The 27266-nt window shown below is 44.0% G+C and overlaps 1 protein-coding gene across 9 annotated transcripts in view; it reads right to left on the bottom strand.

Moving 5' to 3' along the window:
* Positions 1-1395: 1395 nt before the first annotated feature.
* Positions 1396-27266, bottom strand: part of Nfia (nuclear factor I A) — a 526906-nt gene continuing 501035 nt past the window's right edge. For all 9 annotated transcript variants that reach the window (XM_060365916.1, XM_060365918.1, XM_060365920.1 and 6 more), the window contains one exon: positions 1396-8927. In XM_060365916.1, coding sequence (XP_060221899.1) covers positions 8910-8927 — 18 coding nt within the window. In that variant the 3' untranslated portion in view covers positions 1396-8909. The remainder of the gene's footprint in view (positions 8928-27266) is intronic.

Here is a 27266-nt window from a genome sequence, read left to right as displayed (position 1 = left end):
ATATTGATACCTTTGGCCCTATTTTTCTGTTCTCTTTAGCCTCTTCTCTCCACCATCATTCCCATTGCTTTTGTTGTATCTTTCCAGTCTTGGGGGATCATGCTATTTTAAATAGCCCGAGAGCAGTGTCTGGACTTCAAGGTCAAAGTTCTTGTTACACCATATTGCCTCTCCTTTCTTCAGCTTAATACAACTTCCCGGGGTCTCTGATAGGTGTAAGCTATCATTTTACATATTGTTTCCTTATTGCTCACTGTGAATGATGCTTTTTCCCTCTTTCGCCTGGCTGGTTTGTATCTATGACACTGGCCTCTCGGGCTTTCGGAAAAACGTGAGGACTCGTTATCCTTGCGATGCAGAGCTGATCTGGGTGATATTTGTCTACTAGACCATATGGCTCAGAAGACTGGTTATCAAGTTCTTGTTTAATTACTAGTCCTACCATTGGCATAGTTTCTGGTCACATAGTAGGCACTTTTCTAACAGTATTTGCTGATTAAGAATCAAGATGTGGCGATTACAGGAAGGAAGTTGGCACCTGACTTCTTGGATTCGAACCCCACATGGACGATTTTTCTTTGTATGACCTCCAGTTATTAATCTCTCTGGCTCAGAAGCCTCGTCTACAAGAGGATAAAAACTATACTCGTCTGACAGTGTGGCCTCAAGCTTAAAATGGATTAAATATGTGTGTTCCTTATTTAGGTCTTTGCTTGCCTAGCCTACTGGTTCATACTATGCTGGTGAGGCTGGGGCTGGTATTTTTCTTGGTTCTGTTTCTGGTCTCTCTTTCTAAATGGTTAGTGACCATTGGATCCAGCCAAGGAGACACACTGGTAGGAACTCAGAGGAGGATGGAAAGGAGAGGGCGTCCTGTCCACAGTGTAGCAGCAGATAATATCTGTGCAGCTCCCTTCGTAGTGGAAGTGTCAGTCTTCCATCTTCTCCCAGAGGTCCTAGAACCAGCCATGCGGCGTTTCCCCTCTGGTGGTGCCTGTCTCCCCCAAAGGATCCAAGTATCAGCCATGTGTGTCCCACTCCTCAGCACCTGAACCACTGTTTCCTTGTGTTTCTCCAGGTCCGTGGCTGGCGAGCTCCCCACAGTTACACCACACGGGACTGTTTAGAGTCCCTCCCCTTGAGGGACCCACTTCCTGGTAGCAATAGTAAACCACACAGCAGGCACCCAAGAAGCTCCAGGGGGGTGTGCAGCCTTCCTCTGGTGCTGCAGGCCACACCACCCCCCGTGACGGATCATACACACCTGAAAGCCTTCCAGGAGGACGCCACACGGCAGTCAGAAAGCCCATCTTTTGGAAAAGCACCATCCCACAACCCAGCACACTCACCCACCGCCGGGCGTGACGTACACGGCAAAGGAGGACAAGACTTCCGTAGCATTAGCAATTTTTTTTTTTTATTTTTCCTTTTTTGTTGCATAGGAAATGCAGTACTTGCTTCCAGTAATTGTAATGTGAGAAGGTGGTAGCGCGAATGGCTGAGTACAAGGGTTAAACTAATCCACACCAGCTCAAAAACCCTGTGGAGATTCCGTTGGTAAGAATGGACGCCCACAGTGATTCTCCACCAATTACAAGTTTTCACAGAACACAGTGAACGAAAAGGGTAACTATGAGAGTCAATACAAATATGCTAGAGGCACAGGGGGCCCGGCTCATAAAAACAATTTCAGACCAAGTTATTAACACGGGCGTTTCATTTCACAATAGATCTCTCTTTTTTTTTTTTATTCCCCATCATTTGAAGGTTTTAATCCTTTCCCCCACAATTTGAAAAGGAAAGCAGAGGCACTCTGAGCAGACATTTTTTTTTTTTTTAAATGTGTGTTGGGAAACGTAAGTGGGAGAAACAGAGAAGGAACACGGACTTGGCCTTGACAGTCTCCCTAAAGACCTACTGAGACCTGCTGGCACTCCTCTCGTCTGGCTGGTATCTCAGTGGCAAGGCTGCTGAGTCCACTGGAGAGACAATGGTCTGAGGGAGAAGAGTTCTGGCTACCCTCATATGTGCATCCTAATACAGCCAGTGACCTAAGCCCTTTAGTTGAGAATGATAACAGGTTAAAAAAAAAAAAAAGCAAATTCACAGAAAAAAAAATTAAAAAAATAAGAGCGACACAGTAAAAAGAATAGAAAAAAATAGCTTCAGGCTTTTTGAAAGGCTGAGCATCAAACAGCAGGAAGAATGGCCTATTCCTTGGACAGCGCTTGCCTTTGAAACCACTGTAGAGACAGGAAACTTCATAGTTTAAAGTCTGTGATACTTTCCGCCATGAATTTGCTCTAGTTAGTTCAGAGGTAGCATTTCTCCTGTACACTCTCTGTGGTCAAGACACAGTTTAACAAAGTTAGTGTTTCAGCCCAAACAGTACGGTGAGTCCACACGTAGGATGCCTGGCACACAGAGGGGGGGACTCCAGGGGCTACACCCCATGCTAAAGTTCCCACTTAACCCTGTGACCTTGCCAGGACCCAGTGACCAATGTTATCCCTCTAACTCATCTAATGCAACCCACTGGAGAATGAAAGGCAGATGGGTGCTGGTTCAGGGGGAAAATTAAAAAAATACATATTTAATTTGGGAAGCAAGTAGTTTCAAATTTAAATGAGAGAGAGAGAGAGAGAGAGAGAGAGAGAGAGAGTATATTTTAAAAATCCCGTGTTAATAGCAAACTTCTTTCTTATGAATCGGGCCCAAAGTTTGTACAGAGTTATATTTTTGAAGAAAATATTGCATCTGCGCATGTAACTAAATAGCCATGTGATTTCTTAAAGATTTTTTTTTTGTTTTGTTTTCTTTTTCATATGAGAAAGTCTGGTGTAGACGGATCAAGCATGGGTCCTCTGTCCATTAAGTTTCTTCCTTGCTGTCTAGCTTCCGTTGAGGGTCAAGGAAGTGACTCTCCCTTGGAAATGTTCTCAGAGTGGTTTTGCAGCAGAGTTCTTGAGATTCAAATGGTAGTTTTCAGACAAAAATCTCACCAGATACCTATCTCTGAAATCAAACACCCATGCTTGTCCCTTAGAAGAGACGAAAGGAAACAAACAAACAAACAAAACCCAAAAACAAAAACAAAATAATGAAAACAAAACACAGGTAATACTGAATTTAAGTAAGTGTACACCCTCCAGGATGCTGAAGACGGCCGGAAGGAAGACAGAGTTCATGTTCTCAGTGAAATACCTCAAACCTAGCTGACAAAAACCAAGGCAGAAAAGAAAAAAAAAAAAAAAGACTAACAGAACTTTGAGTAATATTCATACAGTTCACTAAGCATTATGGAGTAGCATGCATAATATTGTACGGTTATTTTACATCACCTATACCAGAGGTCCTGACTGACAGACAGCGAAGGCTACCGGTGTAGAAAAATCTTACTTCAGAAGAGCAGTATAATACAGGTTTCACAGGCACTACATTTTAATATATCAGGTATTATGCTGGTTTTCTTATAATTCTTTCTGTCCTAAAGCTGGCATTATAACAATGACCAAAAGGCAAGGATTGAAGTAAACGGAAAGTAGATACCAAAGTTGATATAGTTTTTTTTTTTTTTTCTTCAGATAGGTTAGTGCATAGTTCTCATGCAGATAAACACTGCTATGCATTTACACTGTTGGGAAGCAGAGTGAATTGAGCCCAAGTTGTCACATTTGTGTAAATCATTTTGTCAGCCTGTAATAGCACCATGTAATGGATTTGCATTAAACATTAAATTGATTTCAGAACTGGTGACACAGAATTCACTACAGTTAAGTGCTATGGAATAGCTTCAATATACCTGCTATATATCAAAGCAATTTTCATCCCACTGCTTTTTTTATTGGAAAAAAATAAAGGGGAAACATACATGACATTAATTAGACGAATGCACAGCCTTGGACTTGGAGAAGGCAGAGTAGGATTACTGTCAAACAGTAAGTGCATGCATTGACTTCAAGACAAAATGGCCTCGGGAGCCGATGTAAATGAAAGCCATGCCCTAGGGGCGGCGCAGCCTCTGGGACTGTCTAGGACCGGACGGTCTGGCGGGTAGGCTGGGAGGCACCACCAAAGCTTACTGACCACACTTCTTGTGTTCTACACCTGTTCAATGGAGGCCTGCTACCAGAAACCAGAAGGGAAAAAGAAGCAAAGAAAAACCAGAGAGGCAGAGACACACAGAGAGCCAGAGAGAGAGGGAGCCAGAGAGGGAGCGACAGGGGCTATGGAATACACTCTGAGGGAAAAAAGTATCAAATGACGTTCTTAAAAACCACTCCCCATCACAAAAACAAAACAAACAAACAACAACAAAACAACCCAACAACAGTAACAAAAACAGCAAAAAGGAAATCCCAGGAGAAAATGTTTTCCTTTGCAAATACCCCATGATATCATCATGACAGAGGTTGAAGCACAAAAGGGTAAAGATTTGGGAAGGTGAAAGACAAACTTTTTGAGATGGGTTTTGCATATTCCTGTGGGCTGACTGACTATAGCACAGTGTGTCTAGAAATTTGGATCCTGCACACTTGGACTGTTGGGGAAGGAAAAGGGAGAGCTTGGAGAGTGCAGCCTGGAGGGCCTGCGGAGCCTGTCTGGGTGTTGGTGGTACTGGCTGCAGAATGAGCCAACAGATGTCCTGCCAGGGGCTGAGGAGCCATACTTTAGTGGGTAGGAAAGGGCAGGAGGGAGGGGAGAATGGCACTAGAGAGGACTTCTGCCCAGCAGAGGTTAGAAAAGGAGTTTTGAGGAGAGGAGCCCAAAGAAAAATGTTTATTGGAAGATGTTGAAAGTTAGTATTTGTGCCTCTGACTTCAGTTCCCAAAGCAAAAATTGGGGGGAGTCATTTGAGGGACCATCTTTGCCAATTGCGGTAATGCTATTTGATGGGAGAGAAAAAAAAAATCCAACATGTTTCAGAATCAAGGCTGGGCCTTCGAATGCTAACAGCTCTTGGGGTCTGTCTGTCTCTACATCCTTGTAGTAAAGTCTTTCCCAAGCATCTTCGCTCAGCTTTTAAGCTAAACGGCAAAACACGTGGATCGGTTGGTGTTTTGATTTTCCCACTTGATGACAACTGAACTACAGTTTCCTGCAGGAAGCGTGAACGGAACGGAACTCAGTGCATTTACGACTTAACCCTTGCTTGCTGCCTCCACAACGGTTTAGAGCCTTTAAAACATTTTTTTTTTTATTCCTGCAAATCTGTTCAGAGTTCCCTAATTTTAGCTTCACCAAACTTAATACAACAAAATACCTTCAAAAGTACAGCACACCTGTAACGTCCGTTTGCAATGGTTTCTCAGTAGACCTACACTTCTCAAGCATAGGAATATGCTGTACCATTGACAGAAGAATAGATGCATTTAAATACTTACCAAAAAAAAAATCCAAACAAACAAAAAGGAAACGGGAAAGTTTTAAACTTAAATCCAGTTCCCAAAGGAGGTGGAAAAGTAACAAAACAAACAAACAAACAAACAAAAAAAGCAATTCTATGGACGCTGCCTTTATAATGAACAATCGGAAATTTCACTAGGCTAATTTGACAGAAATTTTTTCCTCATTTAGACAACATTACAAAAGTCCTGCATTATAAAATAGGGTAGGATAAATCAGTGTAATCAATAAAACTATACAACGATACAAATTACGTATCTTCTGAGTGGGCAGTTTCTCTCTCCCTTTGCAGTCGTGACTACAACATGCTCCACTAAAAACAACTAAAACTGCCCCAACTATTGCTTAGCTTGTTTTGCTTTAAAAAAGGGTGCAATTTTATTGTATATACAACCAATTTACTGGTAATACCTTGGCATTTTGCAAGGTCCTGACAACATGTTTGTCTAGGCTTTTGTCCCTTCACTGTGAAGCACTGAGAGCTGCTATGTTTTCTTTCTTTTTTTTTTTCTCTCTCTCTCTCTCTCTTTTTTTAGTGCACATATGTCATAATAATGCCCAGCTAAATGCTATAGGGAAGGCAAAGTATGCTGCTGGCTATAGGAAGTGACACGGTACACTGACAATCATACCATACAACAGCGCCAAATGACTATTCAACCACTTATCAGACACATATGAAAATCCAAAATGTTTTATTTTATTTTTTTTCCTTAAATAGAGATAACCAGTAAACAATTTTCAGAACTTGGAAGTTTAAAAACGTGCATATAAAAATGGGCATATTATGTACTTCTTATTGACTGCGGATTGACTGCCGTCTGCTAAGAAAAGTGGGTGTGGGGGGCTGAAGAGAAAGGAAGTTGTCTTTTTTTCCTTTTTTTTTCTTTCTTTTTTTTTTTTTTTAAGGCTTGCTTGTGAAAGGAACAGTTGTAAAAACAAAATTGCTTGAAGCAGGGTCAGCTTAGTGCTTCACAGTTTGACTGCTTCTCTAAGAGGAACCCTTCTTGCCCGTGCATCAAAACCACAGCAAGTACAAAGACAGACACCTACCTCACACTGCGTCAAATGCAGCACACTGACTTTGGTCAAATAAAAAAAAAAAAAAAAGAAAGGAAAATGAACAATCGCTAAGCTTTTCTACATGATATAAGCAGGTATTGCATATTTTCATATATCTTGGGGTGGGGGTAAAGGAAGACTCCAAATAAATCGAAAAAAAAATGCAGCAACATCCCAAATACTGATATTGTAAGCATCTACAGAGCTCAGAATAGCACTGCCACTGACCACACAGGACAATCGAGACTACGCCTGTCTGCGGAACAGCTAACTTTCTATTTAGGTCTAGATGTTGAAACTGACTGACGAGGGCTGACATAAAGGTTACATTTACGAAAGTGTCTCCGAATGCTTGAGGAGGGAAAAACCCCTTCAATAGAGGAGCGTGTGCAACAATTCCACAAATAATCACTACCCGGGGCAAGGCACATTGATATGGAATTTTTGTTTTCGTGCAAATTAAGGAAAAAAATAAACAAAACAAAACAAAACAAAACAACATCGTTTGGGGGTAAAGATGAGGAGCAAAGTGTCTTCCCAGGAATTTCAGTCACTTGATTGTATAGGACAGTAGTTGAGCCCTTCTGAAGGGCTGAAACAGTTTAAAGGCAAGTGCCTAGAGTGGGGTTACAATATTGTCTTAATGCACTCTACTTTATCCTACATTAGCTATATAAAAATTAGTTACTAACACTAGAACATGCAGAGACTTCCTCTGGTCAGCAGCGCCTGCCAACCAGAACACATATATATGTATAGTAGAGGAAACCTTGAAGTCACGTGGGAAGCAAGGGGGTGCTTCGCTGTCTGGTAGAAAAATCACTTGCATTTTTTTTTTTGTTTGTTTGTTTCTGCTTTTTTTTTTTCTTTTTTGCTCTTTTTTGTTCTTTTTTGATTTTTTTTAATCTTTTTTTTTGTCTTTTTTTTAACATAAGATACAAGACATTGGGTGGGGGGGGGTAACTTTTTTTTTCGTTTTCCCTAACAAGTACCCTTGATCTGAATGGGCACCAGCAGTTGTGACCCTATCAGTGTTGTTAGTATTAATTTTCCCATAGCCCAGGTCAGGGTTTGCAAAGGGTCTTGGAAACTTCTGGACAATATCTGGTACAATGAGGCGTTTGATAACTGATAGATCTGGTGTTGCCGTACACATGTAAAAATTTCCAGAATTGGCATAATTCATTATAGTGATTTCTAGCTTATAAAATTAACAGATACCATGATTTCTTTTGAGTTATGTGCTTTGATAACAGAAAATAATTAATTAGCATTTAATGTAGTTAACATAGTATGGTAAAAGCACCATTAGATTTGTATTTTTTTTAAAATTTTCCTTCAGTTTTTTTTTTAAAGGGATACAAGTTTAACAATAAAAAACATAAAAAGCAAAAATAGCTCCCCTTTTTTCTTGCAAGGCTGTTTTTTTACCCCAATAATTTAGAGTCCTGGGGTGGGAGGACTTGAAAAACAAAAATAGAATTTTCAACAATCTCTATCTTACAAAGATACTTAGCTATCCAATGAAATTGCACTTCACTCAATTCAAAATTCGATTGTTTTGATTCCTGTCAGTTTCTGTCAAAACAGACCATCTTCCCCATTTTCACGTGAATTTTTGTGTCATTGTTGAAATTGTTGAAAAATGGTTTTTTTTTTGTTTTTTTGTTTTTTTTCAAATGTAAGTGCAGCATTTCAAAACTTTAAAACAAAAAACAGAAACAAGAAACCAGACTGATAGTAGTAGTCTTTGCGGTCTTTTTGGAATTGTTTTCTGCGACGTGAGTGGGTTCACTGTCCTTGCAGGCTGTGGTATGTATGTAACTGCTGACTGCCGAAACCAAACCAAACGAAAAGGAAAGATCAATGGAACTGCATTTTCTTTTTCTAATATGTTACAGGGAAAAAAAAAATTGCCCTTTGAGTGTCCTGTAAGTTACAGATCGCAGATCTCAGCTACTACAAAAGATTTCGTTCTCCAGGTGCCTCCAAATGCTCTGGGAGGGTCACACCTGCGTGGGTAAATCCATGAAATACTGTGAAAAGGCCAGGCTCGCAGGGGAAGTGTGTTACAGCAGGAAGTTAGTGAGCAAGGCTAACCCTCTACCAGCCACTTCACCTAATGCTCACGTCACCACCGAAACACTTCGAATGTCACACAGCCCAACCATTTCCAGCACCATATGAGAAATTACGACAGTCCCTAAAGTATTAAAAAAAAAAAAAAAAAAAAAGAAAATCCCGAAAGGTTATGGCCTTTGCTGTTTGACCACGATGCTTGCTGTTTCCATGTACTAGTTGATTCGAGTCGTTTTTTTTTTTTTTTCTCCCCTTCCACTGACAGTGAAGTTGTAACTGCGCTGGGTTGAGGTTGCGTCCATGTTACAGAGTTGAGAAGGGGTCAGGTGGTCTGTCTGGTGGATGGTGGGATGCTGCAACTTTTATCCCAGGTACCAGGACTGGAAGACAGAAAGAAAAGTATAGTTAGAAATGCAGGTGGAGTGGTAGGGTGGCAGCTAGTGTGGGCAAGGCTCGCCAGCGATCCTCAGCGCGCGAACACACACAAATGTTTGATTTTGTAAAACTATTTTGAAAGTTGCTCTTTTAACTGTGGGATCAGAACTGACCATGGGGGTTCACGTGGACAAGGAATGGCAGATGTTAGTAAGTGTCAAGCCACCCAAATTTATCTTACTCCTCTGACATTAAAATTGTTGCCTTTGGTGGGGTTTGCCAACGTTTTCAGTATAACTTACCAAGGGAAGTTATTCTGGCCACATGACATGCACATCAGGCTTTGTAACCTGGCTATGTTAGCACCTAGCTCAGAACCTGGGAAACTTAGTATCTAGTTCAAGAACGAGAAATAAACTGCAGACAGTAGCTGAAGGGTGAGGTTAAGGGCTGTATGGAATAGCTACTTCCATGATTTTCTCAACATATTTTTCAGTGAGGTGTAGGTGACAAAGACAGGTGTTAAACATTTGAACACAACATTTTGAAGGTGGCCATTGATAGCAGCCAATACAGAAAGGTCTGGTGGGAAACTCATTGTTGCCCCAGGGGGCGGGGAAACTGGAGTGGTCCTCCCTGCTCCTCTGCCTTGTCATAATGGAGACTTCACGGGGCAAATTCATCTTCCTTTCAGCTGAACATACTTAAAATTATATACTTGGAAAAGATACACAATAAGCAAGACTGTACTGTATTGGAGTATCAAGTTTAAGGGGAAGACGGGGCCACTGCTTAGTCCTCATTCATGTTTCTGTCCACTCAACATGAGCTTGGAGCTGTCTGTCAGCTTGCCGACCCAGTCTTATGTCCCTGTCATAGACATCCAGGTGATCACCTTTGTGTGTGCTGCCATTTCTTTACCAACAAAGAAAGTTAGCTAAACAAAATGACCAATCTCAAAATTAAGTTCCTTAAGGGAAGTTAAAATTGTATCTGTTCTGCCAACTTTTCTCTAAGAACTCTGAAGAATTCTGTACTTTTGTCAGGAGTCGGAAAACCTACCAGTTTCCTCGCAAAGCTAATGGCCCTGAGCTCTGCACTGAAAGCATCAGCAAGGGTTATGTCAGAACTGATTCCGGAGGGCTAAGGCTTGCTCTTGTCAGAGAGATTCAATTAGGGAAAGTCGGGACTCCTTTGATCCCAGGGATAAATGGCTAAATGATAGCTCTATGGAGGTTGGTGTAAGATTTCCTGGTCACACAAGCTACCTTTGATTTCCAAAGCAGCTTAAAAAAAAAAAACAAAAAATTAAGCTCAAACCATAAAAGTACTCATCCTGTAGGCTTGTAGATGCTGCTCTTTACTCTCTGACCATGCACTTTGAGGAAGACAATAAAGCTGCTTATATCTGGCAAAGAAATCATCCTGGCAAGGGCACATGACCTAAATCTAAGTGGACAAAAGAAAGATGAGTGAGGAAGGGGAGGCAAGGAGACCCCAAGCTATATCTGTTTTAAGTCTCTCCTGATAGCCGACACAGGCCCACTTTCCATATTTGCTCTTGACACAGAACAGTGTCAAATGGGGCGGCCAGTGCTGGTCTCAATCTGTTCGCATGCTTTCTAAGGCAGTTGTGAGATTCCAGACTGCCTCAGACTGACACTCTTGAAGTAAAGGCCTGGGACCTGGGCGAGTCAGCAGGGGGAGCAGTTTTCCGTCCCAGAGTTCCTGGACTCTGGGTACTGCAAAAAATCAGCAGCGCCCTGTACTTCTGTTAAAAAGCAAAGCAAGCAAAGAAAAAAAAAGTTTCTTCACACATCTTACTATTCAGTGTGTGCCTCGCCCACAAGGTTACCCCAGAGCAGCTCTGTAACCCTTCACTGAAATAGGCTTTATTGATTGCTCTGGTCTATTGTTCTCTTTTCAAGTCCCCCAAGTTCAAGTTCATCCTGGTGTTACATCATGTCTGGTTGCTCTTAGCAACCAGACAGACCCAGACGTGACTATCATTAGCAAGAAACCCTCCACTCTCCTCCCACCAACCTTCCAGTGGTTCTGACGTTGCAGGCCCACTGCAAACACACTGAAGTATTTATTCTGGCTAATTTATGACCTACCCAGCAAGCTGGACCCCCACTCCAAAAACCAACACTGTTGTATATTTAATTAATCTGTCTTTCTTTGGCATTTGAGAAAGTTAGACAAAGGACTAATTATTGTGTTTCCCTCTCCACACTTTTCTTTTGGGGGTGAATATTTGCATGGGAAAGAAAACTATGAGGCCCCGCTTTGGCCCCTCCCCTTTTTCTGTTTGCCCTATTGACATTTCATGAAATACTTTAGCTGCTTAAGAGAGTTAGAAAAAAAAAACTGGGCTGTGAATGTTACTCCTTCTGAGTTGGTATTCACCAACACAAATCAACTCATGACATGTTTAAATTTAAATGCTAACCACACACTCTCAGAGTTACTTTAAAGGTTAGTTTTTAATCAATAGAAGTTGCTGACTCCGGGATTTTGAGCTGCACACGGCAACTCCCGGGCTTTTGTCTAATGTTGAAGCTTGGGAACTTTTTTTTTTTTTCCTTGAGATGATTTTAGCAATGATTTGAAGATACTGAGGCTATTGTGCTCCTACCAGCAACATGTCAATAGCGGAGCCAAGCAGCCCTGTGGTGGGCTGTCAATATGACTCCTAAGGCAGGGGTTGGGGGTCTCTAATAACCCGTGAAAAAACCTTAATTAACCCTTTCAGGCCCAAACCAAAACCTATTCTTCCACTTTTCACTCCCGTAATTTGACCATTAGTACTTATTTCAACATCACACTAATCTTCATGACAATTAACCTAGCTACTTGACCGGGCACTTCCAGAATGCAAAGTCAGATAGGGGAACCTCCCATGCACTTTCCTTTTCCTTTTTCTTTTTCATTTTTGAACAAGGTCTCTCAGTAAACAATCTACAGGAGATACAACAGAAAAACAGTTGTAACAATAAGAGATTCATCCATTTTGCCAAATTTTCTGTCAGTTTGTAGTTGAAAACACTGGTCACGGTGATGACGAGTGTGACAGTCACCTGCACAGAGGTGCTCCTGGATTTCTATAAACTTCCATGAGCTAATCACGTCATAAAAAGCAGAAAAAGCCATTTTTTTTTCTTGTGGCATTTTCCTATAAATCACTGTTACTCAAAAAACATTGCAAGTTTGAGAACACTCACTAAAGAATGACTCTGTACCTTCCTTCTTGGGGCAGAAAAACAGAGAAGGAATCAGAGACTGATCGATCAGTTCTTGGGTTGAATCAAGTCGTTGGGAAAATACTGGCACACGGAAAGAACAAAATTCATCTGTGGAGAGTCAGAAAATCATCCTCACATCTGACATCCGCTTGGGTTTCATATGGCTTCTGCCTTCAGACTTTATAGTCCCCTAACCTGCCCTACTGTATCCAGGACTACAAAGGAATCTCTGTCCCTTATCTGCAAAGAGTGGCCGTATTACAGTACAGCAACGGAGAATGTTATCTTGATACATTTACATTGAGGAAGTAAACACTGAGCTTTGATCTATCCCCCTACCTCCACCCCCCTCCCCTGCAGGAACATTCAACTACAGTTGATTTGGTGGCCCATAAATCCACACTCTCACAAAGGCTCTAGTTTCAAAAAAAAAAAAAAAAAAAAAAAGCCAGTTACATTCGAAATGTCCACAGCTTGGGATGTACCAGGGGTGGGAGGGGGGGACCTGGACCTGTCCTCTTTCAGTGCTCAAGGTGAAACATCAAAAGAAATCTGCAGCCCAAGACAAGAGCTCAGCTTTCCTTCTAGCCGGTCAGATGGAGAAGTAATCTCATCAGGTTGGAAAGTGCTGACTCAGGATTTAATAAAGTGCCTGCAGATGTGGCGTCCCTAAGGTATTCAACTCATGTAATGCAAAACAGCTCTGCGCTGAACGTGCTTATAAAATTTCTTTTAACCATTGCAGCACGGTTCTCTTAGGAGTTTTATCACACTTCCCGCCCCTTAATTTACAGCTCCATGAAAGTTCCAGCTCCATTTCTGTGGGGATTCTGGAATGCTCACAGTAGTCAGAATTTACGAACCGTAAACAGCCTCCATCCCTCTGCATCCTAAGCAAGAGGGTTGAGATGGCAGCAGGCACTGTGGCAGTGGCAGTCTGTTTCTTCTCTTGTGCCTTGTTGTGAGCGATTACAAAATGGAGTTGGTCCTGAGTCTACTGGAGATGGGCGGCGAAGCCAAGGGACTTACCTTCTTGTCAAAGACCAATATTCTAACACATCAACTTCTTTCACATTCTCCCTTTCTACTCATATGGGCAGGGCTTACATTTTGAAACCAAGAAAGAAATAGATCGGAGATAGTTATATTTCACTTGAGGAAAAAGACGGGGGGGGGGTGCTGCGGAGGGCAGGACAGACTGTGACGGCAGAATCTGTTTTTCAAATTAAAAAGTTGAACAAAAGGCCTCAAGGGCAAAGTTTAACACTGCACGGAAGGAGGTTGTTAATGTGGAATCCAGAACTGGGTGTGACACAGCTTTCTTCTCCTGGTGAGGTGGGTTATTTAAGGACATTTACACACATAAACGGAAACACAAAAATACAGGAAGCAGCCCCCTCCAACACATCACTCCCTACCAGCTTCACAAGGGACGAGGCAAGCAGATCTGCACTGAGGGCAGCTACCATTTTGTCCCTCTTGGTGAGACCACCTCTGCTGGATCCAGCTAATCCAGTCAGTCAGTCATTCTTGGCTTCCTGTTCTTGTTTGCATGAACTAAGCCTACTATTTAGCACAAATGAGTTGTCCTTGGCAAATCGGCCAAAAGCCTGGGGGGGGGGGGAACCCCCGCCTCTGACACAGAAGGAGTAGACAGACCTCTGTGTGGACTCCCAGAGTTTCCTTTTAGGACCAACCATTTGAGAGCCATTAGTCACTTGGTCAGTAAGTATCAAGAGCCTGCAATGAGGGTCTGGGATTGTGAGGGGGAAAGAAAATGTGGCATCTGCCTTTAAAGGCTTTAGTGCCCAGCAGGAAGGGGCTGGCTTTAGACTTCTATGCCAGTCAGGATTTCTTGAGGGATCCTGATAAACTTTTGTTGACTGCTTAGGCCAAATGTCCAAAGCCCCCCACACTGTATTCCGTGGATGGGATGTGCGGCATCACGTGTGAAGAGCTCTGTGCCAGTGACCCTGGAGTGCTGAGAATGAGAGATGGCAGTGGTTAGTGCCGGTTTCGGGAGAGAGGGACCTGCTGTACACAGGTGTTAGTTATGGGTATTGCCAGCCTCAGGCTTTGATCTCCACGGCCATTTTTCTTGTCTGATTTTATTTTGTTAATTAAAGAAAGCCTGTTTTCAATAACTCTAAACCAAGACTTGTTTATTGTACAGGAAACTATTAAAACATTAATGGTCCATGAGTGGCCTTGCTTACCTTTGTAGCCTTATCTTTTCACCACTTGTGCTGTGTTAAACTCCTTCCAGATCCCCCAAAGCCAAATGCTTCCTCCCTGCTGGACCCTAGGCACAGGCTATGCCTTTTCCGTGCCATGTTAACACTTGCTTGTCCTCAGGGTCTAAGACTAAATAAAACCCTTTTCTTTAAAAAAAAAAAAAAAAAAAACTGAAATGATATTTGTGTATGTGTGTGTCCTGGTGGGCTGTGGGGGTGAGAGGGTACCTTGTAGAAGCCAGTTCTCCTTTTCTATCCTGTGGGTTTTAGGAGTGAACTCAGGTTGTCCGGCTTCATAGCAAGCACCTTTACCTGCTGAGAGCCATCTTTGCCAGTGCCCAGGTGTTCCATTTTTTATTTATTTTTTCCCTGAGGGGTCCTATTTAGGGCCTTTACACACAGACTTCGCCTGTTACTTTGGTGGGACTATGACAGTCTGTTTCTTCCCAAGAAAGCTACTTATGTTTTCAGGTGTGGCAACTCCCGGGTCTTGCCCAGTGGCTAGCAGAGGAAGTGCTGAACAAATACTGTTAAGGAAGGAGAACAAGCAGGCGCCAGCTAACCCCAGTGAGACAGTACATCTCCTGGGTGTCCATAGCACAGCTAGGCCACATACAGGCTCAGAGCACATGCTTTGGCCTCCTGCAGTGACAGGCACCCCCTCCCCCCAAGAGAGGCACACGTCTCTAGGGGTTGCCCCAGGCAGCTCTGATTGAAGGGCTGTTGCAATGGGGCCAACTGTGGCCAACTGCGTCAGTAGCCTGTGCAACAGTTTTGTAACATGGCCTTCTGCCTGCTTGCTACATACACAGCACTTGTCCAAACCACTGCTCCCTGGAGAACGGCTATGCTGCTCCCAGCCAAGATCTCCGCTTTGGTTCAAACCTCAGCATGGGAAAGCACTCATCTTTTAACCCAATAAACCTTCCAGTACCTACAAACCCTGAGCGTGTGCGCACAACCCAGCCCTGCAGGCTGTTCCACGGCTGGAGTCTCAGCCTATCCCAGCTCGCTCTGGTGTCACTCTTACCACCAAGTCTATTTTCTGTTTGGTCTTCCTTTATATTTTCCTGTGTTGCTCTCACCCCCGTGAGACCGAAGGCTTCTGTGTAAATTGCCCTTTGGCCCACTTGTGTCTGCTCTGAGGACCCACTGGAGGGCTATTTCCCGAGGTGCACACTTGGCCTCTCACATCTAGCCTCGCGGCAATACTGGCACCTGCACTCTGTGGACTAACTAGGTGACCTCAGGCAAGGTTGTTGGCACCTTTGTGTCTCACTTTTCAACTTCAAGGAATGGAAACATCTTTACCCATTTCGAGGGGATTAATGAGGTGATACATGACTGGGGGCAAGTTCAGGAAACCAAGATCTGGGCTCTCTAGCTGTTAAATATGGCTGGCCCTAGGGTCCCTGTCGGCCTAAAGAGGACCCATTTCCTAAGAAAGTGGTCACCCGAACCAGCGTTTTCTTGCCTTGAATGATATATATATATATATATATATATATATATATATATATATATATATTTAAGTTGCAAGTGGCAGCTGCGCCAGCTCCTTTTTCTAGTTGCAAGGGAAAGTTCTTGAGAAAATAAAATTCTGTCTTTAATTGTGGTGTTAAAATCAGAGCGGAGAAACCTGCGACACAAAAGGAACTGGCTCGAGCCCCTGAAAAGCATCAGGCTAAACTGCAGGCCTTCCAGGCTGGGGCTGAGGGAGGGAGGGCGGGAGGGAGGGAGGAGTCAGGAAACCGAGTGGGACAGAAACAATCCTATTTTGGTTTTTGTTGGTGAACGGCATACTACATAGATCAGAGACTTCTTATAAAACACAAACCCCCACTGTACACAAAGCACAGGAAAACGTGAGGAAAGGGGTGGGGGGGAGTAAAAGCAGCTTAGGGTGTGTTAACGCTGCCATTCTGTCAGCTTAAAGAGTATTTTATGCTTGATCAACAGCTCTTTTTCATTGTGCTTTTCTTTCATTCATTGAAGACATCAAAGCGGGGCGCCCCCCCAGTGTACCTGCCCTTCTGGAGCGCTTGGGAGGAGGCTCTAATGAAGCCGGCCTCTGGGGGCTGGTGACCCCCGTGGACACGGCAGTTCAAAGGGAATATTTCAACAATGATTACATTTTGTAAATCTTTTTATGAAAGAGACAGCTTATTTCCTGCTTTTTCATGAAAAATAGATTCTATCCATTAAAGTGAGGCTGCGCCACGGAAGCTGCCTGAGATCTGAGGTGCGGCGTGGAGATTAAGGGGACAAGGACCTGATGAAATTGTCCTGAGCTCCTTCCTATCTCCTGGGCTGGGCTGTGGAGCTGAAGTTTGGCCTTGGAAAACGTGGTGTGAATGTGGCGTGGAGAATGTGTGTGTGTGTGTGCGTATGTGAGCAGGCCCACGTGTCTGTGTAGGGAGCCTTGGATTCAATATTCTCCCCGGGTTCTATGCTTTTATATTTTGATTCAACAAAAGATAAACATATGAGGAAGCTTCAAGCCACGAGTACTTCTCTCCCGTGCAAGCAAGACAAAAGATGATTTTTCTTCCCATTTCATTAAAGTGTTGTATTTTAATGCCTAGATATGCAAGACACACCCTTTCCCACAGGGGAAGTCAGTCCTAAGAGGCAGGTTTGCTCTTAAGACACAAAGAAGGCTTTATTAGTGGCTACTGTCTGTCTTAAAAGGCAGGGCCTAGCCCTTTGTAAGTTTTGATTTTCGCATTCAAGTATGCTTTTCCCCAACTTTTTTCCTTTTTTCAGGAAGAAAGTTGTGTAGAGTAGGGGCAAGAAAGGAACATGACTTCCTGGGGAGTGACAAAATGAGAAAAAAAAAGTTTTGTTTTCTACATATTGGATTCCAATTTTTATTAAATGCCTGCTGTCTAACAAGGGCAGACAGTCGCACTTGGGGTTGGCTGAATGTGGCCCCCGGGAGCTAACTTTTCCGTTTGAAGAGGTAGGCAGGGGACAGGAGGTTGGTGCTCAGCAGAGTGTGGCCCTCATTCTAGTAACTTACATTCTACCAAAGCTATTCCTCCCAGACATGGCTGGGGTCGAGGATTGCCATTCTCATCCTGTAAGTAGATAAAGCCAGGAAAGGGGAAAGGAACGTGACAGTTTGGAGCCCAGCTATTTCAGAATTCTCCCACAGGCATCCTGCAGCCGAGTGCCAGGAGACCTGGCCCGCTGCCAGCAACAAACTCCAGCTCTCACCCTGCAGCCCCTGGTGCCTTTGTGACTCTATGACACCTTGATACATGGCTGTTGTTTTAAGGCAGGGTTACATGTAACACAGACTGGCCTTGAAGTCACCACACAGCCTAGGAGGACTGCAAGCTTCTCATCCAACTGCCTGTACTCCCCAAAACACTGACATTACAAGGCATGTGCCACCATCCCCAGCCATTTGGGGGTTTTCTGCCCAGCAGGTGCCTCCCGTCTGGCCCTGTGCACACCTCTTTGCTTCTGCCCTCTGTGCACTGTCTCTGTTTTTTTCCTTTCTGGTCTGGTTTCCTACTTTCCACCTCCAGCCTTCCTCCAGGCCTGTGGTAAACCCACAGGGGAATCACAGAAGACCAATCTCTCAAAGGCTGTCCAAACCAACAGTACTTCCTACTCCACTCACCCACAAGAGGAAGGAAGAGGGAAGGAAGCCATAACCCTTTGGCAGGCTGGAACAGAAGTTTCTACAGTGCCCCAAAGGCAGGCTCAGAGGCAGTCTGAGCAGACCACAGAGGAAGCTGTAGCTTTGCAGTTTTTGAATTCCTGAAAACGAAGATTGGGAGTGCTGTGCAGCACAATTGGGTACAGGTCTGGGGCCAGGGCCCCTGGACTAAAACCCAGGCCTGTCACTGGCTGTGGTGTTTTTTTCCCTGTCTACACTGCAAAGCTTGCCACTCCTATATCTGTGTTCTCCTTCCAGAACACGTGCTTTTAGATTCCACTGGTCCAGGGATCATCTTTTCCTTGCCTACCATGTGGCAGTGACCCTTGAGAAGGCTTAGAGTACTCATGCCCCCGCACTGAGGTTAGAGGAAGCACCTCCTCGGAAAACTCCACTCCAGCTTTGCAGAATGCAGGAGGCCCAGCTTAACTTTTGTACACCTCAGGCTGCCGGAAATAAACTCAACAAGACAAAGCAAAACAATCCTACAAACCAGCTGAATTGACCTAAATGTGAGCAATCGTTCGGGCAGCCTGAGAGACAGCGTGGATGGGAAGTGGGGATTAGCAGTTGGTTCACCTCTGCTGACAACCCTGGCTAAGGGCAGTCCAGCACATCCTCTCAGCCCCCAACCAGGGCTAAAGAACAATGCTTGCCTCCTCCTCCAGAGACAGTGGCAGGATTTAGAGCTTTGCAGTGCACCTTGCCTTTGTTAAGAAGGGACTGGTAAAACATGACTACATGGGATGGTTTACAACTTCAATGACTGTTTTTTCTTTTTTTTCCCTAAATGCTGAAACAGCACATGCTTTTATGCTTAGATTTATTTCCTTCGGAGTGTGTGGAATACATCTGTAACTATACTCATTACTGTAAACAATTCAGATTTCCCCCAAATATTTCCAGGAGCTGCAAAGACGCAGTCTATGGCGTGGGAATACAAGGTAAAGACCCCACAGGCGTGCCCCAGGGTCAACCTGAAGGATCTTACCAGTGATTTGGTCATGAATGAAACATAGGTGGACAGGCAGAGTGACTTGGAGCGAAGAAATATTCAGCCCAGCACAGAGTACTTATCTTTACCTTCTTAATAAGGATTTCTGAATAGATCATCTCAAAAGCAAAGACTCAAAATGTGTAGAACGAGGCATGTTAGCAAGGCTACTGCCACTTGGCTTTCTGGTTGAGTTCTGGTTGGTAGTGCTCTACCAGCGATGGGAATCTAGGAGCAGTGCAGAACACACGTCAAGGACTAGCTTGGAGATGTCGCCTATGCCTACCATCACTGTGCTGCTGCTTAATAAAATGAACACAGACTGTAAGACTATTGAATGTTTGTCACGTCATTTAAGGGTCCTTTCCCCCCTGGTAAACTACCATACTAATAGGAGAGCCTATTGTTTATTTCACGAGAATGGTGGCAGGTTCAAAGGATGTACACCCGCTTTCATTCTGACTTGGCAATTACAAACATCCTGCAGACATGCCAAACTGCGCTATTCTAGAAGATGCTTCATTAAAAAAAAAAAAAAAATCAACTTTTTCTTACTGTTAAAGAAGTGAACTGTCTGGGCTAAAATATGCCTTCCTGTTCAACCGCATCAACTTTTCTGTATTGTTCTGCAGGAACAAATTTTTGAGTTCAAGTTCAGGGTTAAACTAAATAAAATGCTCATCCAGAGTTTACAACACAGCCTCATTTACATGTGTTCTCTCTGAACTGTGCCGGCACACTGTGCTAGTTTCCAGGGCTTGGTGCAGGAATGTTTTAAGGATGGAATCTGGGCTCCTTTCTCAGGCACAACCGACCTCTCAGAGGCTGCCAGCAACGTTGCACTGTTGCCATGAAGATTTCTGCAGACCGACCTTTGAGGCCAGAGGAGAGACACGACGCAGGACCGACAGACTAGATCTTCCCAGGTTTTCCTATCAGGTATTTGAATTACAACCACAGCACAGGCGTGAATCATGGATTCTAGATGCATATACTAGAACTCCATTGCTATGACTTCAAGTTTTCAGCAATTATTTTCAGCTTTTTGTGGAAGCAGCCAGCACACATTTATTCTTTTCTGATATGAAGATGCAGGCTTCCTTATACTTTTTTCTATCTTGTGTGTGAAGTTGAAAAGTTGTTAGAAAACTGTTTCCAACCTCCCAAATATAATTTTCTATTTTCAAAAAACAAACAAACAAACAAACAAACAAACAAAAAACAACAACAACAAAAACTACATGAGGTTTTTGAGGTCAACAATGCTTTGGGAATTGCAAGCCAATAAATGTGCACCTAAGAGGAAGAACCAAAGGTGAGATTCTAAGTTCTTCCCTAGGAATCGAGATGGAGAGAGCTGGTTCCTGGCTAGCCAAGGCTGACACTAGCTCTTTGCTAATCAAGGGTCCAGGAGGCCAGAGGAGATGGCCATGGTCTTTGTGAATTGTAGCAAGAAGAAGTGAATGAAGGACTCTGTTTCCTGTCTTCTCTCTGAGTGAGAATTTCTCAAGCAAGACAGCGGCTGAGGACAGCACACAGTAGCGCTGATACTGACTGTCCTCTCATGGTATCTGTTTACATGCTTCTCTAACTTGCTGGTTCCCGGGTTCAGCAGCAGCACCCTCCAGGGTGACTCCGGAGGACACACACAGTTAAGCATCACTGCTGCTGTGTGTGCTGTGGGGCTCGGGAAATAGTGGGTTAGGGCAGAGTCACGGGATCGATCTCTATCATTGCTTTTGCAATGTCAGTTGAGAGGGCCTGAGACCTCCTTGCTGCCACGGTGGGTAGTGGGTGTGAGGATGAAATGAAACAAGGTGGAAACACTGTTTGTCGTCTGATTGTCCTGGCAGGTCCAGGAGATAAGAGCTGATGCAGGGGAGTGGATTCCTCTCTATCTGTGGCAAGACAGAAATCTCTTGGCTTGCAGGCTTTTCTTAGCAGGCAACAGTGCACGCGCACTGGCTCTATGCTTGGTCTTACTCTGTCTCTATCCCTTGAACTCAGTTCACTCCCATGCTGAAAAAAAATCCAACGTTTCAAACTGAAACATGCTGCAAATCAAGCCTCTCACTATGAAATTTGGAAGTTTATTCCATGTAATGTGGACACAAGTAAAGTGGGATCCGTGTTGTACAGAAATGGGTTTGAGTCTGGTTTCTCTGGGTAGTAGTTTACCTATGCGACGGCATCAGTGCTCATAGCTCTGAAGAAGGTCCTAGTGTCTACCCAGGACTGACATCCTATCTGCAGACTGATGACAGTCTATGTAGGAGATGTGTTCGTTTGTCTGGTTTCTGTCTCTCTTCTTTTTCATAAGTGCTAATAATAATTTTGGTCCATTGTCCATGGCCAGGGAGCACTTGACATTGAGGAAAGGTATTCAGTGCCGCTGCCAATGTCTTGCAAAACGGTGGGTGGGAGGAAACTGAAACTCCTAATTGCTTTGAAAGCAAAATCATTTGATAGTTTAAAAATGCTTTACACTTGTTTACATGTGTGTGGGTGGATTCGGTGCTGGTTTATGCTGCCTCTTCTATGAACAATACTCTCATCCTTTTGTTCTGCAAGCAACAGAGGTACTGCCAATCCTAGAAACTTAGCTCTCCTGAAGGAAAGGGAGTGAAGTGAGCAAGCAGCTCACTTCATAATTTCCTGAAGTAAATTATGCACATGGTGGAATGGCTTCTCTCTCACACTGCCTCAGACTTAGTTACCCAGCACTTGGGAACCCCCCCTCTTGCTGATGCCATGCGTGGTTCCTACTAAAAGAAAGCAGCAAGGAACTGGTAAAACCAGTCTAGATTTGCTAGCCCTGACTCCAGGCCAGAGGAGTTTAGAGAGCTCCATGAGGACTTCTGTTCAGTAGCCCTTGGTTGGAAAAGGTCACTGTGATGCAAAGCCCAGGGGAGGAGCCAAGCAAACAGCCTTCCTGGAAGATGCTGGGTTGGAGAACTATGATGTCATTAGGGGAAGTGCAAACAGAACCCACTTCTTCTTCACACTTTGACAGGGGAAAATATTTGGGAAGAAGCTAACTGTGATATACATGGTGGCTTTGGCTGGATGGTGATGAGGGGAGGAAGAACAAAACCCCCACTACAGGCCAGAGAGCAGAGAAGATGTGAAGTCAGACCTCTCATTGATTTGTCATCACCATATTTCATAATATTTGCCTAGAAAGACACACAAAGCCTATCAGGTTAAATTAATCCTAATGATCAATTTTCATCTTATTCTAATTAAACAATTTCAATTTAATTAATGCAAGCATAGAAATTAGTCAAAATTACAAATGTAAATGTTGAACTTTAAATCAAAGGTCCTTCCTATTCCTCATTGCATGTAAAAGCACTAAGAGTGCTTGCCTATGTGGTGATGGGAATGTTAACCTTTGTCTGCATTGTGAAGGACAGAGCATACAAAACTGCAAAATAGAAGCCACCTGAGAGCATGGACAGCTCTTACACACACAGACACACACAGACAGACAGACAGACAGACACACACACACACAGACACACACACAGATACAGACACACACACAGATACAGACACACACACAGATACAGACACACACACACAGACACACACACAGACACACACATAGATACAGACACACACACACACACACACACATAGACACAGAGACACACACACAGACACATACATACACACATACACACACACACACAGAGACACACCACAGTAGGTCCCACTTGGGTCACTCTATTGCAGTGGTTCTCAACTTGTGGAGGGAGGGGGCCAAACCATCCTTTCACAAGTATCATCCAAACCATCAGAAAACACAGACATTTACATTATGATTCATAACAGTACCAAAATTACAGCTACGAAGTAGCAACAAAGGCGCTGTAAAGGGTCGCAGCATTAGGAAGGAGGGAACCATGACTTAATGGACACCGGGCTTTCATATAACGCATCTGTAAAATAGAAACCATGTTCCCAAGCCATGCACTATGCCACCAGCTCCTTCTCCCTCTGCAGCAGACTCCTGGTCTCTGTCCTGGGTGAGGTTTGTGGCCTGTGAGCTATGTCACCTCCAGGGCTTTGGTCCCTTTACTGAGAGGTGCTATTTTATTAAAGTGATAAAGACTTTAATGCAACATACAGTTAAACTTCTATTGTGAAACAAGGTGTTCTAATCTTTAAGAGAATTACCAGCTTCCGGGTCATTTCTTCAACCTCAAAAGATGCCTGCACCTTGAAATGGATTTAAAGATTGTGCAAGGTACATAAATAACCCGCAATCCACATCAAGATATTAAAAAAACAGTCCCTCTCTTTTTTGTAAAAATCCAAATTGGATGATTCAGAGCTCTGCAACAGAGAAAGCAAAGGTCTGACAAAACAACCCTTTTATTTATTTATTTTTCACCTTAAAAAGGTCACAAAAAATCTGAAAGAGAAATGTGTGCCTGTTCTCTTTTTAATTTTCAGACTTGGTGTTGCTGAGTGACACCTCAGGTAGGCCTGCAGTTGCAGCAGCTCTTGGTGTTGGGAGAATGCTCTGCCCGTTACTTTTACTCAGAAAACAGCCAGTCTCTTTCCCCAAAAGAAGGCCTTCATCATGACCTGGCTCTCCATCTCCACTCATTCTCGATTACATATGAGAATTATTTGATAGCATTCAACTTACTATTACTGTTTGGGGACATTGCAGGAGAAGAACAGAGTGGTTTAGTAATATAGTTAATTAGTGTAGCAATCGCCATTAGGCTTAGTAATGATGGTAGAATCCCTAAACCTTAGTTAATGGTCATGGGCAAGTCATTCTGGACTGCCAAGGGTAGCAATGGTTTTATCTTCTACCCCATGGGAATGACACTTAGCCCATCATGTTTAAAGTTTGACCTTCACTGAACAGCATGATCCTAATCCCTAGATTTCATAATCTTAACTGGGAAACATTAAAATATGGATTCACTCCAGTTGGCAAGAATCTTTATGTTCTTTTCACTAAAAAAGCCATAAATTCAATGGTTGACCTTTTATTTCCAGGTCACAAGTGACACCCACTCAGCTTCGTCCATTCACATAGGATTTATGTTAGGGTTTGCAGGTTGAAGCCATGAAAATTGAACTTTAATGAAATGTCTTTCAAAGATGTACACTTAGCCAAAAAATTCCCCACAAGGAATTAGTGATAGCCCCCCCCCCAAAAAAAAAAAAACCCAGTGATGATTATACCCCCTGGGTAACTGACGGTCTCAACCGAATCTTTTGATTGTTCACTTGTCAAAAAAGTTTCTTCTAGAATCATTTTCTGGGAGTGCAAATTGTTTGTGTTTGGGAGATAATAACACCTTAGCTTCTGGTTTATATTTCTAAGCAGAAAGACTCTGAGACATCCCCTTCACGTCACCACAACTCATCTATCTCCAGCTGAAAACCTTCCTCGTCCTTTTGCACCAAATCAATCGTATTGATGGGAGGCGTTCGTTCATGCTGTCAGTCAGGGAAATGTGATCTGATGGGGCCCCAGTGCAGTGAGATAAGGAAGGAGCTCCACCTGCTCAGGTCCGCAGCATCTGAATGAGATCAATGCTTCCCACCCATCCCCACCCCGTCTGTCACCCTGACTGTCACAATTAATAATGTACAAGGAGCTGATTAACTTAAGTAAAGTAAACTTAAAGATCACATAGAGATCTGGGAGGCCAGGGCTGGGCAGAAAAGAACCAAACGTCATTTTTATTTTTCATGTGGACAAAGCTCTCGCTTTCCATTCTTCTCTTGTAACAATTACTGTACCAGCCACTCTGACAGAGTCAATAAATTGATCGGGGTCTTGACGCAGCAGCAAAGCAGGCTAATCTGATGCACCATTATCTGCCCAGAGAGTGTGGGGTGGGGCACACAGAGCGAAACAGGAGTGGGTCAGTAAAGGCGAACCCAGTTGTCCTGGGCGCCTCTCCACACGCCACTCCTGGAACACATGCTTGCGTGTGTGGCAGCTGTGCGGCATGTGATGGGAAAGGGCAGGAAGAGCGAGGCAGCCTTCACCTTGGTTAAGGGACGCAGCCTAAGTCATACCATGTGCACCACTTATTTGGGTCCCCCGTGGCGCTTCAGTCACTCACACGATCTGCAATTCAATGAGGATCACCACCCCATTAGGGCTAAAATCATGTCAGCCGCACTATCTGACAAAGCAAGCATCCAGAAACTGCCCCTCCCAGGTGGACAACTTGCTTTTTCACACTGGGGTTCTGTCTTTCCTTCCTTCCTTCCTTCCTTCCTTCCTTCCTTCCTTCCTTCCTTCCTTCCTTCCTTCCTTCCTTCCCCAAGCACGAAGTCTAATTTTTTTTTTTTCTTTTAAATGTGGGATTATACACACAGACTCTGGTCTCTGCTTTCCTTGACAGATTTATCCTTAGAATCAAAACCTGATGCTGTTGGTTGACTTTCCACTTGTTCCTTGGGGTATATACTAAGTATGCTCTTAATATATAAACGGCATTGTACTGGCCAGTGAGAGTAACGGCACACTTCAAGGAAAACCAAGGTGGAGGGCCAGAGCTGGAGACTGAACTCAAGGGGGTCTCGCCATGTTAACAGCCCTGTTTCTTCCCATTCACAGGCCCTTCATCAGGAAGACAATTGAGACTATTGCAGTCTCGTCTCAGAGCCTACCAAGCCTTAGTTGAAAGGGAGTGAAGGGAAGGAAGTGGACTTCTGAATTCCAGTTAGACTGAATCTGTATGCCACACCAATGGAAGGAGGGAATTAATTCATAGCCTTATCCAAACGTGACTTCAGAGAAGCAGGAGGCAAAACGGAATCGCCACGGTCACATGATAAGCCAACTCAGATCTGCCTTTCTTCCCCAAAAGGAGAAGACTCAAGAACACATGTCGTGACATGTAGCACCTGCAAATTCCATGCTCAGTGGGGGATCATACCAAGCAAGGCTAAGGGCTCTTCCTGCTCAGAGCCCTTCATGCCTTTTTGCAAGTCTTAATGCTCCACAAATTAAAGTCCAAGTGTCTGTGCCCTAGATCCAGGTCCATGCTTATCCATGACTAGGCTTTCCCACAGATCCGGGTACCTGTTCATTCAGTACGAGGGCCTGGCTTAGACTCCAGCTTCACTGAATGGCATTCCCAGCTGCCAATTTTCTGACAGGCAAATCACACAAAGCAGTGTTCTCTACCCACAGTCTAACTATCCCTCGCTACACATTATCCCACGTCTGCAAAGCAGTGTCCTTCTACCGAGGATGCTTCTCCTACAAAGCTAGCTCTGTCCTCACCTCTGATGTATACTCTCCACACCCACACTTTCCCCCCGGAGTTCTTCCTGCTCTTCTGTCACACATGATGCCTACCCCTCCAACCCCGGTAGTCTGTGAGATTTGTAGGGTGGTGATGAAATCACATACACCCATAGCCTTTCTCTTAGCTCGTATGGTATGAGGAATACAGTAGGTGACCAATAAATCCTGAGTTCCCTCATCTCCTTAACATACCTTACATGGGTGACAAGTGGCAGAGATGAGCTGGGCTGCCATCTACTCTGACTCCTGGCTCAGCTTCTCCCACTTTCCCAATAGGCACAAGAGTGATCTATGGTTGGTCTCATCACTGGACCTTCCTATAGCATTGCCCTTGTATTACCCATACCACTCTTCCCCCTCCCCTCGTACATGTGCACATGTAAACACACATGGCCAGGCATCAGCAGATGAGGGACGACTACGCTGAGGGGCAAAGGCTGTAGGTCATGAGAACTGCCCATCGATTCTTCCGTTATGCAAGGTGACTGGAGCCCATCCTGAGCCCTTCCTGTAGCAGTAACTCACTTCGGCTCTGCTACAAGGACGCACTGGGAGGCTTCTGGGAAAGTCCTCATGAAGTGGTTAGGGAGAGGCACACACTGAGGACAGTGCTTCAGTGGACAGTGTTGTGGGGCAATATCCCCAGAAGAGAGGTCAATGATGACAGTGTTTTCTTTCATCTTTAGGTCAAACTCAGGAGGGTACTAAGGGGCTGAGGAAACAGGAAGAGTCAGCGGAAGTCAGCAGCTCTTTGGAGGCTCTCACTTTAGACTAAGGGTTCTGGCTTTGGACTGTGTGTCCTTCAGACTGCCAAAGTCTTGGACTCATTAGCAGCCCTGGGAAGGGCCCTGGCTAGACAAAGTCTGGGTACTCAGTTCTTCCCTGACTTGGGCAGTCATCA

The sequence above is a fragment of the Meriones unguiculatus genome, chromosome 12, assembly GCF_030254825.1.
Source record: "Meriones unguiculatus strain TT.TT164.6M chromosome 12, Bangor_MerUng_6.1, whole genome shotgun sequence".
Lineage (NCBI taxonomy): Eukaryota > Metazoa > Chordata > Mammalia > Rodentia > Muridae > Meriones > Meriones unguiculatus.
This window is presented reverse-complemented; position numbering and strand designations above follow the sequence as displayed.